General features: G+C 45.0%; 1 protein-coding gene across 1 annotated transcript in view; it reads left to right on the forward strand.

The window, feature by feature from the left end:
• Positions 1-16,291, forward strand: part of KIAA1217 (KIAA1217 ortholog) — a 278,742-nt gene that overhangs the window by 246,811 nt on the left and 15,640 nt on the right. Inside the window, 5 exon segments of the mRNA XM_064479399.1 lie at positions 5,969-6,144; positions 11,478-11,608; positions 12,138-12,285; positions 14,602-15,049; positions 15,965-16,148. Coding sequence (XP_064335469.1) covers positions 5,969-6,144; positions 11,478-11,608; positions 12,138-12,285; positions 14,602-15,049; positions 15,965-16,148 — 1,087 coding nt within the window.

Below are 16,291 nucleotides of genomic sequence, written 5' to 3' on the forward strand. Positions count from 1 at the left end.
AAAAATGTCAAGGCACGGCATTTACAATAAACAAGTTTCCAGAGGTGAAGGGATCAATGCCACCGTACTTGCCTTCCTACCACTGACAGCTAGAACACCACAAAATAAATAAATGTATGAAACAACTCTATTCAGATACTGGACAACAGACAGCACAGGAGTGTGATCCTTAGAAGAATGGAAAGAAAGGAGGTGAAACATATAAACACCTCAGCTTTCTGTCTGGGGACAGTTTTTAGATCGTGATGCAGAGGCATAACCCCAACAGCGCACTGACCATCCGACTGAGTTGAAGGTAAAGAGCTGAAGAAGCTAGGATTTTTGGAGTGAAGTGCCGAGTAAGAGGCAGCTCTGTGGAGAAAGAATGATGTAAATCTGTGGCTCTCTTGTCGACTAAGAAGCCACGCATGTGTATTGTGAAAGACCACTAAGCCAGGCACGAAGTGGGAGGCTGCAAGCTAAGAAATTCCCAGAACTCACACCCGGCGGGGAGATGTTTGTGTCTTGACCAGCAAGAGTAAAGAGGGTTTATTGATTCCCTGGGGCATTCAGTGGTGATCAGAGAAGGGCTATGCTTTAGTCTTAGGACTAAACTAGCTTTAGAGTAAAGGCTATTCACTCTGAAAGCTTAAACACAAGCTTCCAAAAAAATAAAAATGATCCACAAGGAACTGAACTGTCTGCCAAAGACAGTCCAAAATCTGTAAAGGAAAAAAACAAAATCCAGAATTCCATGCCCAGCATCCAATCAAAAGTGACTAGACATGTGATGATGCTGAAGACTGTGACCCATAACCTTAAGAAAAATCTGTCATTGGAAACCAATCAGAAATGACAGAGATCATGGGATCACCAGCAAGAGCTTTTTTAACAGCTATGATAATTCTCAAGGATTCAAAGAGAAACATGACACAATGAGACGGAAAATAGAAGATGTTAAAAGTATCTAAGTGGAGCTTTCAAGAGCTGAAAAACACAATATCTGAACAGACTTAATGGAATACTAGTCACAGCTGAAACAAAATATCAGTCAGCTTGAAAACACAGCATTCCAGGTGTCTAAACTGAAGGATAGAGAAGAAAAAGGCTGTTCAGAAAATGAACTGAAACTTAATGATTTTTGGAACAATATTAGGTGGTCAAAAGGGAAGAGAAAATTACTAGAAGAAATAATGGCTTAAATTTTTCCCAATTTGATGAAAGCTCTGTATCCACAGACCAAAAAAAGTCAAGCTCCTAGGATAAGCAGTTATGGAACCACATTAAAGCATATTGTAATCAACGTGCTAAAAACCAAGGATAAAGAGATACATCTTACAAGCAGCTGGAGGGAAGTGGGGGGACACATTACATACAAAGAACCATAGATAAGAACACTGAAAAACAAAACAAAAAAATTAACTCTAACTTCTCAGAGACAGAGACAGAAGTTAAGTAAAAAAAAAATGGAATGACAGCTTTAAACCACTGAAATTAAAAAGCTCCTTCAGAAAATAGAGGACACTTCTCAACTCATTTTATGAAGGCAGCATTACACTAAAAGCAAAACCAGTCAAAGGTATTATAAGAAAAGAAAGCCACAGACCAATATGCCTCATGAAAATATATGGAAGAAAACTTTAATAAAATATTAGCAATTGAATCCAGCAGTTTATAAAAAGGATAATACGTTATCCTGGATTTTATCCCAGAAGCCCAAGACTGTTTTAATATGAAAAAAAAAAAAAAAAGAATCAATGTATTTGACCTTTTAGCAGAATAAAGGAGAAAAATTGTATTTCAATAAATGCAGAAAAATGTGACAAAATTCAATACCGATGATAAAAAACACTCAGCGCTCTTGTAATAGAAGGAAATGTCCTTAACGTGATAAAGGGTGTCTGAAAATTCTACAGAAAACATTATAGTTAATGGTAAAACACGACCATACTCCCTACAAAGTCAGGACCAAGGCCAAAGAAGCCTCCTGTCACTTCTGCTTAACTCTGTACGGAATGTCCTAGCAAGCGCAGGAAGGCCAGAAAAGGAAAGAAAAGGCGTATGGATGGGAAAGTTAAAAGTGTAATTGGCATTACTCACAAGTGACTTTGCAGTCGTGATTGTGTACCTATCAAATCAAAAACATGCTATCAGAAATAAATGAATGTAAGCAAGATCACCAGAATCAAATCTACATGTATGGAATTTAGAATACCCCTCAGTGTGAAAAAGAATGAACTACTGAAACTCTCAGCAGCATGGCTGGATCTCAAAAATAATAGATACTGAAGGAAAGAAGCCAGACACAGATTCACTTTGCACAGTTCCATTTGTATGACTTTCTAGAACAGGAAGAACTAAGTGTAGCGGGATATAAAGCAGATGGGTGGTTTCCATGAGCTGGGGGTTGGGAGATGGAGTGCAGAGAGTCATGAAGGGATTCGCTAGGGTGAGAACACGTTGTCCACCTTCTTAGTGGTGCTTCCATTGGTGTATACATTTGTCGAAACTCATTGATCTGAGCACTCAAAATAGGTACATTTTACTGTCTGTAAACTATACCTTAATAGAGTTTTTTTTTTAAGTTGTTTGAAATTTAGAATCCCTGCTAAGCAAAAATAAATGTAACGATTTGAAGTGCTGGTGACTAATTTATTTGAAACACTTAGTGAGAGATGTTGATCCGCATCCTGCCTTCAGTGTGGCTTTTTACACACCCTGGGAGGAAGTCCTGGAGACAGTAGCAAGAATGCCATATGGGGAGGGTGGGGGACCAAGGGACAGTGGAAAGAGCCTATACACATCTTTATTCCTTCATGATTAACTCTTTGTTGCCTGTGCGCCAGCCAGTGTGCTATGGAAAATTCGCTTTTTAGTCTCTCTCTAGCTGGCTCTGGTAGGCTTCTCTTTCTGGAAAGGAGGATCATACAGCCTGCAACTCCAGTCAAGTCTCTCCCTGCCTCCCCATTGAGTGCAGTAATGTGAATGTGATCTGACCATGTTAACCAGTTGAATAATTTGCATATTACACGCAGTTGGGTTCTTCTGATATGTCCATAGGCTTCTCAGGAACATTATACATACTATCCACGGTTGATTGGATCCATAGATGCGGAACTGCAGATATGGAGGGCTAGCTGTAAAGTTATACCCAGATTTTTGACAGCGCAGAGAGTAGGCACCCTTAGCCTCTGCATTGTTCAAGGGTCAACTGTATTGTCATTCATTTAGCAAATACGTATTGGGTACCTACCATGTGCCAGAAACTGCTTGTGGCTGGGAATAAAACACATTGCTGTCTAGTACTCCCTATTTAGCAGATGGTGATTGGAAAGTTACTGGATTGAATTTGAAAGACATGGTTCTTAAACTGATTCTACCCTGCAATTGCTGAGTGACTCTGAACAAGTCAGTTAATCTCTCAGGGCCTCACATCTCCCATCTTTCAAATTTCAAGAATTTGAAATAGTCTAGGAATCATTTCCAGCTTGACAGCCACTGTCATTATCTACTGCTGACTGGACCATAACTTTATTCGAGCTTGTATGTGAGATTTGGGCATGAGGGTTAGCTGCACAAGACTGTCCCACACAGTTCACAGCACAGTGATACCTATCCACTCAAGAACCCTTTTCTTAGACCATGATGCTCACCCTTGGTGTCACATCAGAATCATCTGGGGACTTTAAAAAAAAAATTCCTAATGCCAAGCCTGCATCTCAGCCCAGTTAAGTCAGAATCTCCCAGGGATGGACCTAGGAGTCAGTCACGTTTAAACACATTTAATCGTCTATTTATTTGTCCCTTTCATATCCATTACCATTCACCCCCTAAAGCCCCAAAGAAAGTAGGTCTGGAAGATCTGACACATGGCACTGAATTTGATAACCATTTTGATAACAGCTGGTGTTGCTGTGTGTATTTCACAACAACTGTATTCAGAGCAAGTCAGGGCATTAGCACTGAGCTTAAGGCATATCTGAGTCCATGGGTCACCCCGTATTTCTACCATCTAGGAAAGAATTTTGGGTTCTTCATTGTCTCGTTATTACCAACATTATTGCTTAACTTACTTCACACATTCAATAAATATTTGTTGACTGCATGCTATGTGCCAAGCACTGTGTCCTGAAGACTCCGTGGAGAGCAGAAATTAACCAGGTGGTGGGAATAACACGTGCAAAGTCCCTGTGGCAGAAAGGGGGTTGGCCAGTCAGAAGAACTGAAAGGATGGTCACGTGGCTGGAGCAGAGAGGGTGCTGGCTTCATGCAGTGGGAGGAGGCTGGCACTGTGGAAAAACAGCAGACCGCCATGCTCCATGGGCGGAGCTGTAGCTGCAGGGATTGTGGGAGGAAGTTGCTGTCTGTGCATCATCTCCAAACGTGTTGCCTTTCAGCAGTATACTGACTAACTCTTTTTAAGACCACAATAAAAAGACATTATTAGCAAGAACAGTGTGCAAGCTTGCTCATGAGTCATCTAGAGGAGGTCACCCAAGAGTGGCACGTTTTTATTTGATTCCCTCCCAGGCAGAACCGCACACCCCACCCTCCAGGTTTATGCTCCCTCATAACAATAGATCATATGCACTGAGGGCCAGGTTTGCACCTGGCACTATGGTAAGCACTTCATTGCCTCACGGAATTTCCACTACCAGCCTGTGAGATAGGACTATTACTGTGCTTTTTTATGGAGAGACACAGAGAGATGAATAATTCACCCACAACTGCACGGCTACAAAGTGGTAAAACTGGGAAATGGGCCCAGGCAGTCTCATTGGATGGCCAGTTGATCGCGGTGCTGTGTTGATGCTGGAACATGATGTTGGCTCTGCTTGGGGCTCATTTGAAATTTTTTCACCTTTATTCAGAGAAAATAGAAGCTACGATGAGGTTTCAAGTGGCTAGTAACACGGTCCAATGGCATCTCCCCCCACCATGGGCTCAGATAATGGACAGGTTGACAAAGATGTCATCACTCCTAGGAGGTGACACACAATCTGTGAAACCAGAAAATGAAGGAAACAATAACGGTTAATTGAAATTTCAGGGGAACTTAGGTACAATGTAATAGGTATAACATAATTATTGGTTTTGAGGCTGATTGAATGAATTCACTTGATGTATGTGTTGTCAGAAAATTATCCTGCCCCTGGGAAGCACTTAATGCCTTCTTGGAAACAGGACTCAAGTGTTTGGCTAGATTTTTGCGAAGCCTGGATTCAAACCCACACATCCTGCACTCTGGGGTGAGTAACAAGAGTGCTCTGGAAACTATGTGGAAAATTATATGGAAACTGTGGCCTTAGGTATGCAAGCAGCCTATGTGTAATGCAGGGAAATGAGTTCATTGCCGAGAGCCTTGGGCTCATGTGGGTTCATTATCATTGCCTCTGTTGACATCAAATCTTGTGTTTTAATGGTCTGGGATTACCTGGTATTTGGTACATGGACCCATTAACAAGAGGGACACAGATTCTTTTTTAACTGATATGCTGAAATGGTCCGTAGTCAAATCAACATTGGGTGAGAACCTTTCTATACCAAGCAGTAACTCATTTAAGTCCCACCAAGAGAACTGAGTCTTGATCCTTAGAGATAAGGAATGGGAGACCAAGAGGAATGTGCCCAAAGTCTCACAGTGCATCAGGGACAGGGTTTAGGGTTTGAGCCAAAGCTGGTGCTCTTATAAAAACATGCCAGTGAGAGTTTACATCCGTCATCCAGGATGCACTACCAGTGTGGAGAAAGGATCCTGTTTTTGCAGACGCGGACGTGAAAGTCTGGTTGTCAGCTGGCTGCTAAAACTCGAATGTTGGCTGAGGCAGCAATATTGTATACAGTCTGTGCTCCCTTCCGTTTCTCATTGAAATAAAGATTCTGCTGCAGGGCTATTCACTCAAACTCACTCCTGAGGACTGCTGGGCGCTCCGGCACCTCTGTGTCCACCCGGCAGAGCCCAGGGAGCTCAATTTCCTTTGTCCAACAGCTGCAGAACCAGGAGCTGCTGCGGGCAATGATGAAGAAGGCTGAGCTGGAAATCAGCAGCAAAGTGATGGAGACGATGAAGAGACTGGAGGACCCTGTGCAGCGCCAGCGGGTCCTGGTGGAGCAGGAGAGGCAGAAGTACCTGCACGAGGAGGAGAAGGTGGTCAGGAAGTTGTGGTGAGTGCAGCCCCTCGCTGCATGCGTAGCTGTGCAACCTACAAAGGAAACCTGTCTTTGCTAAAGAGGAGGCCCTTCCTACACGGTGCTCTCGCCCTCTTTCTTTATGGAGCACCTACTGTGTACAGATAGAGTTCGGCTGGTTCTAGGTCTCTGTGGACCCTTAGCCACTGTCCCTCCAGCCAGGTCCAGGAAATCCAGCAATCCTCGGGGGTCTGAGCTAGTTTCTTTTGAAGCTGGAACATCACGCTGTTTTGCAGGGATCAGCCACACATGAAATGAAAAGCAGCCAGTGGCAAAACCCCAGTGATAAATGGGAAGTCTTCACTTCATCTCAATAAATTAAGACTAATAGCTGAAATAACATGGCACTAAAATTACCCTACGATTATTCAACGGTAGTTAAAATCGCAAAAGAAGAATTTAAATGTAGAGTATATCTGATCCAGAATGAAAGATGCTTCCTTGAACGTCACCAGTCTGCTGAGGTTGTTATTGAAAGCATCTATCAAGTCCCAGTATTGATATGAGCTGAGGGTTATTACTCCCAGTCACTGGGGCAGACCCATCTTTTACGTTAATGTATGTTTTGTTATGCGATGAAGATTTATCATAGAACCATTTCATCTTTTAGTGAACAGTCTTTGGCTTGAGTTCTTCTAGTGTTGGTAATTCTCTCTCTCTCTCTCTCTTTTTTTTTTTTTTTTGAGTTCTTCAAAGCCATTTTTATTGATTGATTTATTTTAAAAATGTTTATACAATTTTTAAGGTGACATTCCATTTACAATTATTACAAAATAGTGGCCACATTCCCCATGTTGTACAATAAATATGTCTTTGTAGCCTGTCTGATACCCAACAGTTTGTACCTCCCACTCCTCCACCCTTATGTTGCCCCTCTCCTGTTCTTCCCACCAGTAACCAGGTGTTTCTTTTCTATATCTGTGAGTCTGTTTCTTTTTTGTTATGCATTCACTAGTGTGTTGTATTTTTTAGATTCCACATATAAGTGAGATAATACAGTCTTTGACTTATTTCGCTTAGCATAATGCACTCCAGGTTCATCCATGTTGCTTGCAAATGGCAAAATTTCATTCCTTTTTATGGCTGCATAGTATTCCATTGTGTATAGGTAATTCTCTCATTTCTTGGAAAGCTTAAACCTCCCAAGTTGGGATTGTAAGGGGGCAACTTTCAAATCCTTTTTATGACCAGAATCACCAGAAGTCTACATGATGGGGAAAGTTATATGCTGTATCTCCAATTTGATATTCTAGTTGTAACTCATGTCACCTCAGATGCCAATCCAATGTGTCTGATTAAAATTAGAATATCCCTCTTAGCAGACTAGAGAAAAAATATCAATTTGAGATATTAATTTCCTAAGAATTAAGTTTGACCACTCTTCATCAACATCTCAAAATATAGCCTCTAAATTTTGATTTAGTTCATGCATTTATAGACAGTTAATCACGCACCATGAGGTAATAAGGTTATTATTACTTGTCTGAAACCATTTCTGTGACAGCCCAGTTGTCTACAACTAGGTCACAAGGTTCTTCTGGAAACTTTTTTTTTAAAAAAATACAGCCTTTTAAATAATATGTCTATAGAATTTTCAATTAAATTATGAAAAAGTAAATGCCCTTCCTTTAAAAATTGTGTTTAGTGGTTGACTTGCTTCTGGCCTAGAAGCAGCGTCTCTGATCTCAATAATACCCTGACACTAGCAGCCCAGCGAAGGAGTGAGTTAGGAAGGAGCGTGGAGTAAACCAATATGAGAGGGCTTTATGTGGCCAGCTCTGTGGGACAGTCACATGTGACTACAGTGTGTACAGGGCACGTGAAGAACTTCAGTGGGACAAAGCAGAACACAGGAGTATGTGATGGCACAAAGCAGGTGAACTACAGGTGCGCCAGGTGAAAGGAGAAACTGCTTCACGCCCCAGGGGTCGGGAAGACTTACCCTGAGTTCTGGCTTGCACCATGTGCCCCCAAGCCAAGGGTGGTACCATGTGCATTGGTTTGTTAAACTGAACTGAGATGGCCTTGAAGCCAAGTGGGAATTCATCAGTGGAGGCTAGACAAGGGGCCTCCTAGGCAGAGGAGCCCGAGAACCAGTAAGTGTCAGGGCCAGGAATGTGCAAGATGTCCTTGGAGAAGTGGGGATAGTCCAGTTAGGCAGGTGAGTTGAGTGCAGGATGCTTATCATGTCTCATACTGGGGTTGGGCCATTCCCATTTGCATGGTGCCAGCCCATATCTAGACTCTACTCACGCCCAGCTTGCCTGCTTGGTATCTCTCTGGCCTGTGTTTACTGCAATTGGAAGATCATGCAACAGAAGCCTGGATTTTTGGCTTTTTGTGCAAGTTCCTGGGTCCAACGCCTAGAATGTGCACTTCACAAAGGTATGGGGGAGTTTCTGAAGCATCTTCACATTTGAGAGTTACTGCCTGGCCTGGTGAGGAGGTCACTGGAACTTTTTGATCAAGGAAGTAAAAGCTGTATTTCAGATGCAATCACGTGCAGAACTGATTGTGGGAGGAAGAGACTGGCATCAAGGAAGCCATGTTGGAAGTGACTATATAACGGTCCAGACAAAAACCCGTAAGACCCAAACCAAGTAGAAGTAGGGATGGGAAAATAAATCAAATACATAATAGACGAATTGGTTGGATCAGAGTGGTGAGAAAGAGTGGGTTATAAAAGACAGCCTGAAATTTCAACTCTCATATGTCAGGAAAACATTCAATTATGTCTTCCTTCCCCTCCCCCACCTCCCAACTCCTCCTCTCCCTGCCTCTCTCCTTACACATACACACACACACACACACACACACATACACAGAGGAAAATAATTTCTCTTGGAAATCATGTTAGGGAAAGTTGTTGGTGAGCCATTCAGATGGCAGAGAAATGAAATTTGGGTCTAAAACTATGGAGAGAAATTGGATCAAGATCATTTCTCTCTGTTGGGTTTCTATGTGGACATAATAGGTGGGCTTCTAATAACAGATGAAATCTGTCTCAAATTAATGCTGCTTTTTAACCACGGTAGAATGAAAAGCACCTTCAACAAATAGAATGGATTTACCTATAAACCACAGCATCTTTGAATGTCTGACACTCTTCCTGAGCAAAGTTCACATCTTTAAAGTCTTACTGATGACTGTGATGTTGAAAATGTATTCTCGGCACTCATTTTAGCTTCATGGCCTCTGACTAAGTTTCATCTGAATGCTTTGTCTGTAAATAGATCTCATAAACATGAATAGAAGCAACATTGTTGTGTACAGTAACATCCATACACGTTTGTGTGTGTTCCATGAGCAACAGAGGAAGAGCTGTGACATTTAAGGGTCTCCTGAGTGCAGGGCTATGAAACCCAAGAGGCACACTGTGTAGAAGAGATTAAAATAGAATTTTAGGCAGACTGACTTTGGGTCAGCTGACGGCTCCTTGGAGTATTAATTGTAACTTGGCAGGCTTGTGTGTTGTTAATGGAACCATGATAACATTAGGGTCTTAGTTCTTCCATCAAAGCTTAAAAAAAAACTGGACAGTGTGTCCAGTCTACACATGAACATAGTTCTGTTTGGTAACGGAATGGGAAAGCACTTTTCCACACAGAGGTACCATATTTGGGCCTTTATGATGGATAGCACACCTTCCCTCCACCTCAGGGATGCAGTAGCCCTTAGGAAGCTTCCTATGGGCGAGTTCACACAAAACCAGTTACCTTTCCATAGTTTGCAAATGAGGACGTTGAGCGGGTGAGACTTTCCAGCTTCTGGTCCTGATGGTGCATCGTTTCATTGGAAGCGGCCGTAGGCAGTTTGGTTCATAATAGAATGAAAGACGTCACCAACCACTTCATCCCCCTTCTTGGAGGTAGATGAATTTGTCATTTGCCTGTGGTCCTTGCTGAATGCGTGTGATATCCTGCCTGACACGTGACAGCTGCCGTGACAGCTGCCATGCCATCCACCGCTCCATCGGCTGGCCCACCTGGTGGGCAGGGTCTGGGCGAGCCATGGTACCTTCCTATTTTTCCTCCTAGTTTTATTGAGATGTAATTGTCAAAGAGCACTGTGTAAGTACAGCATAATGGTCTGACTTACACACATGAACTTATTGCCACAGGAAGTTTAGTGAACATCCATCATCTATAGATACAAAATTAAATAGAAAAAAAAAGTTTCCTTATGATGAGAGCTCTTAGGATTTACTCTTAACAACTCTTATATATAACGCACAGCCATGTTTATTATATTTATCACGTTGTACATTACATCCCTGCACTTACTTACCATATAACTGGGAGTTTGTACTTTTCTTGTCCAGCAGCCTGAGCCACAGAAGATGCCAGCCCTGGAAAGCTGTTCATTTACTGCCACCTAGTGGTTTTGAAATCAAAGGTCTCTTCCAGTTTCTTTTAGAGGGAGTTTTCAGTCTTGTCAGATTTACCTGCAAACTGAAATGATGCATACATCTGTTTAGGGTGGGGTTATTAATGTGCCAGGAGACAGAATGCCGTTACTGGTGTGTTCATTTGTTGAAGTGGAAGACCTTAATTTAGTTCTGTTGGGACTGGCAGTACCCTCAGAGGTGTGTGTATTGTGTACACACACACGCCCCAGAAATCAGATCTGTGATCATTTCTTCTCTTTGTGGCCTGGAGAGGACACTCAATCCTTATTGGTGGGACAATCAGTATAAACCAGAAATTCTCGGTCGGGTGCAGTTTTGTTCCCCTCCCCCACGGACATTTAACAATGCCTGGAGACATTCTTGTTTGTCACAGATTGGGGGAGGGGATGCTCCTGGCATCTAGTGAGTAGAGGCCGGGGATGCTGCTAAATATCCTACAGTGCACAGGCAGCCCCCCACAAAAAAAGAATGACCTGGCTCCAGTGGTCAAGTGCCAAGGTTGAGAGGCCTGCTATAGAGCCATCTGGGTTCCTCATTTTGCTCCAACACAGCTCTTTCTCTCCTCTGCACATCACAGAGTGCACACCCCCCCCTCTTAGTTGGCGTCAGCACCACTTAAAATGAAGAAATGGGTCCTTTGTCAGCCAAGTGGCCAACCTGCGCCCCCCCTGCCCCCGCCTCCCGTGGACAGCCCTGGGAGAGCTTCCTCACGCCCACCTCACACCGCAGCGGGCTGTCTTAACCAGACCAAGCTAACTCCTCTACCCCGTGCTTCCCCCGTCTCAGTGGGAGGCAAGGGAGGGGCCGGGACGCCGTCCCCTGGATGGGAGCCCTTGCCCCTGCACTGTCTTTATTGAAAGCTTCGGTGCTCACTCCACGAACGGTCTGCTCCCCCCGCCAGTGACCTGGAAGACTTCGTTGAAGACTTAAAGAAGGACTCTGCATCGGCCAGCCGCGTGGTCACTCTAAAAGACGTGGAAGACGGGGCCTTCCTCCTGCGCCAGGTGGGCGAAGCCGTAGCTTCCCTGAAAGGTGAGCGGCCTCCTTGGAGGCAGAAGTCTTAAGCGCGATTCCTGAGGTGTTTAAAGATCTGTTAATGCTGAAGGAGTCACGCACGCCTGCGGTGCAGCCCGTGTGCCGGGTGCTCCTCTGGGCGCTTGGGATACCTCATTCAACAAAACAGGCAAGCACCCCTGTCTTCTTGGAGCCGACATTGCAGAGAGCGCTGTGATGCTTAGGACTAAATGGTACCAATAACAGTTTCTCTTCTCTGGGCTCTTAACAATGCACCAGGGCATCTGTGACAAATGTATTAAAGACAGTCCAAGGGATGCTTGAACTTGTCCCTGATTTACAGACAGGAAATGAGACCTAGCAGGTCTCCGCCCTTGCCCGAGCTCACATTGAACCCAGCTGCGGCACTGCCTCCTGAAGACGCGTGAGCCGCGCGGTGGAGGGCGAACCCCACACCTCTCAACCCTGTCCGGTGTCCGGGTGCGGGGCAGGGGGCTTGCTGTTCTGGCCTTTTCTCCTACAGCTCACCACTGCTCTTGGCCTGCAGGAGAATTCCCAACCTTACAAAACAAGATGCGAGCCATCCTGCGCATAGAAGTGGAGGCCGTGCGGTTTCTGAAGGAGGAGCCGCACCGGCTGGACAGTCTCCTGCAGAGAGTGAGGAGCATGACGGACACTCTGACCATGTTGCGGAGGTGACCGCGGCTTCCCGAGGGACAGGGTGGGTCCTGGGAGGATGGGGAGGAGCTTTGAGGACTCCTGGGGCTCTCCCCCCCTCGCCCCATCTTCATTGTCACGAGACTAATCACACCTTATTTCAGTGTCCTGAGAAGAAACAGTGGCTCCTTCCCACCTTGAAAATTCTGTTGCCATGTGGCTTAAGGTCCTGACTCCTCAGCACAGCTTGCTACCTCAGGCATGTCCTAGGGCTGAAAAATAGTGAATGCAGTAAATATTTTTTAAAAAGTCATTTGCATGAGTCTAAAAACCCACTTTTCATAACATTTTGAAGTTGAACGATGGGTCAAATTATTTTATCAGCCTCGTTCACTTCAGGAGCATAGGTGGCTTCTGTTAGAAGAAAATGAGTGGAAACAAATGAAGCCTTTCTTGAATGACCCACTGGAAGAGCATGTAAGTCCCACTTAGTAAGGAGCATCGCAGCCCCTTGGGTGGCACAGGCCAGTCACCCGCACCGCGGATGTGCCCGCCCGCACAGGAAGTCACAGTGGAGGGAAGACTGAAAAATCACTGGCTCATCATGACATTCATTGAAAAGAATATGCCCCAACTTCACACCTACATTAAAGGTGCCGGTCCTGTACGCATGCTGGGTTTGCGCTGCTCAGAGCACCATGATAGACTCTGTTTTTGGGTGACAATTAGGTCTCTTTCTTCTCCACAGACTAGCTGACAGCCATGAGTACTTTCCGTGTATCAGGCACTGAACTAAGCCCTTTACACGTTGTAGCCCATTCAGTCCTAATTAAAAACCGCATGGGGAAGGCACTTATGTTATTCTCATTTCACAGGTAGACCCGGAGGTTTGGGGAGGCTCACAGCAGGTAGGAGGTGGGGCTGGGATTTGGGCTGACAGTTTGACCCCAGAGTTGCTGTTGGTTCTGATCTCACAGCCAGGCAGTCAGTAATATCAGACATTCTGTCTGCTCCAGCTCACGTGTTGGTTGTCAAGAATATAATCATAAAACAAACAGGACCCCTGCCTTCATAAAATTGCCTCTCTCACGTGGGAAATTGACACAACTACCACAAATAAACCACTTCTCAACAGTGGCAGTCCTGAATTTACCATTGTTGAATCTGAGGTGCTGGAGGGATATCCAAACAGAGTTGCACATGAGCCACTTGGAATGTGGGTTGAAGTTCAAGAGACAGAGTTAGACGGGGTCCCTGCCTAACTCAGAGGAAGGAGAGATTTAGAATTGGAAGTCACCTTCATGAAGATGATTATTGGCGATGGAAGAGATGGCTATGGTAGAACAAGAAGGAAAGGAGGAAACAGATCCTTGAGGATTTGGGATTGAAGGGATGAGGTAGATAAAGAGCAACAGAAGCCAAGAAGTGGTCATAGTGCCGTTTTTCAAATCAAAAAAAGATAGCATTTTGGTAAGAAGGGAATGAGGGACTAAATCAAAATTATGGGTCAAGTACTACGTTCGACAATGTCTTCCGTGTAACTAAAGTGGTAACAGCAACCAGCCCAGAGGGCGGTGTTGAAAGGCACCATCACCACTGTCATCGTCGTCACTGGTACCGTTCATAGACTGCTTTTCTATAGAACAGTATCTGGGGCTCACAGAGGTAAAGTTCCCAACATTCTAGAGCCAGAACACAGTAGAACTGACATTCAGACATAGGCCTGACACCGAAGGTCGTGTCTTTTCCTCTGCACCGTGGATGGAGACAGACACTCCGCATCAAATGACCTAAAAGAGCAGAGGAGGATGAGGGCTGACCCAGCTGTTAGATTTGAAGAAAGGCCTAGTCAGGCCGGGTGGGGGTGGGGGGGCACCAGACTGAGCGGCAGGAGGAGCAAGCAAAAGGAATTAGAATATAAACCACCCTCCCAGGATGCGTGGCAGTGAAAGGAGGAGAGTGAAGGAAGCTTTGGGGGTTAGAACTGAGCATCCCTGGCTGCTGCCCAGGCTGGGATTGGGTGGAGGAGTTATTGTTAGAATCATGTGTTCACTTTATGCCACCACCACCCAAAGGGTGATGAAAGGACATCAGTCTGGACACAAGAGTGGGAGTGGAAAGGGAACACTAGACCCTCTCCTGAGGGAAGACGCAAGAAGGCAGCTGCCGAGATAACCAGGGGGCAGTTAGGTTGCTATGGAAACCCTCCACGCCAAGCTGCTACTCGGGGTTGTAGAATGTCTTCGTTGGGCAACGCGAGCTTACCGGGCTTTGGGATGACACAGCCCTCAAGGATCCCCTAAAAATAAAATGCGAGCCTCAGCAGTTAACGCTGCTGTGCGTCCTTTCTCCAGGCATGTCACCGATGGGCTCTTGAAAGGCACCGACGCAGCCCAGGCCGCACAGTATGTCGCTATGGAGAAGGCCACGGCCGCCGACGTCCTGAAGGCGCAGGAGGAGGCTCCCCACGCCTCGGGCCAGCCCCTCCCCGGCGCGGGCGTCCCTGGGGACGTGAAGTCGGAAGTGGTGCCCCTGACCGTGCACCACGCCCAGAGCTCCCCTGTGGTCATCCAGCCGTCCCAGCTCTCCTCCGCGCTGCTGAACCCTGCCCAGCACCCGCCTGGAGGGGCCGGCCCTCACCCGGCCAGCCCTCCCGCGGCCACACAGGAGGTGACCTCGGCTCTGCAGACGGCGCAGGGTCCTCAGTCCCCACAGATGCCCGTGAATGGTTCTGCCATGCAGAGCCTGTTCATCGAGGAGATCCACGGCGTGAGCGCCAGGAACAGGGCCGTGTCTATTGAGGTAGAGTTCGCTTTCGGTTTCTCGGAATTCGGTGAAGGAGGAAGGGACACGGTCCTTTCCCTCCCAGGGTTTACAGTCTGGTTGTAGAGATAATGCATATATGTATCCAAGGTTTATTTTTATATTTGAAATGGAAGTACTAAATATTTTATTTATTTTGCTTTTTTTCTTTAAGTGAAACAAAAATATGAAAAGCTGATACAAAAAAATGCAAGAGATTCCTCATTCAGCAGTGTCATTACATTAGGAATGCAATTCCATTAGGCCCGTGGAAATCTTCATTTATCCAATTTTCACACATTTTAATGTAAAATTTTCATAAGTTTATAAAATATTTGTAAAATATACTATAAAATGTGAAATACATTTTATCAAATAAATGTGTATTATCAAATATATGTTTTATCAAAATATGCATTTTATATTTTTACCCAAAAAATATATATAACTTTCTATTTTATCTATATATGATGTAAACTGATATCAACGAGTGTTTTGGTGTTGGTTTCTCTCTCTTTGAACATCACTATGATGAAAACTCAGTGTAGGAAAAGAGTTACAGGATCCATACCTTTGCGAGCGCATCTTTGTATCTCTTTCCATGGGCGTTGGTAGAGGTACATAGTAAGTGCTCAGTAATAATTTGATGAATGGATGATGGGATTTCTGAGCTTGCTTCTCTGCAAATGGGTATCACTTGGGCTTCCGTGGTAGCCTGTTTATAGAGGTGCAACAGACAGCACGGGTCAGGTCTGTCTGATGTGCGGACATGTCCCTGGGCTTGGAAACTGGAGCATCATTTTACCAACGCGTTAACCGTGTTATGCTTCCCCTACCCCGATATGAAATCTCGGGACTATCAATTAGCCTTTCCAGCTGGTTTTTAAACTTTCTTCACTTGCTGTTGTCCTTCAGAAAGCAGAAAGGAAGTGGGAGGAGAAGAGGCAAAATCTGGACCACTATAATGGGAAAGAGTTTGAGAAGCTCCTAGAGGAAGCTCAAGCCAATATTATGAAGTCAATTCCAAACCTGGAGATGCCGCCAGCCTCGGGCCCACAGCCAAAGGGCGATGCTCTAGGAGACAAGCTAGAACTTTCAGGTAACCGAGGTACTAACCGAGTGCACGTACTGGCTGCCCTCGGGCAGTGTGGTGCTGCCCACGTCGGCACGTGCCGGCCAACGGGACCAATCTCTCACTTCCTAAGAATCTTATAAATTAAAAAAAAAATTTAATTGAAAGAA

This window comes from Camelus dromedarius, chromosome 26, assembly GCF_036321535.1.
Source record: "Camelus dromedarius isolate mCamDro1 chromosome 26, mCamDro1.pat, whole genome shotgun sequence".
Taxonomy (NCBI): domain Eukaryota; kingdom Metazoa; phylum Chordata; class Mammalia; order Artiodactyla; family Camelidae; genus Camelus; species Camelus dromedarius.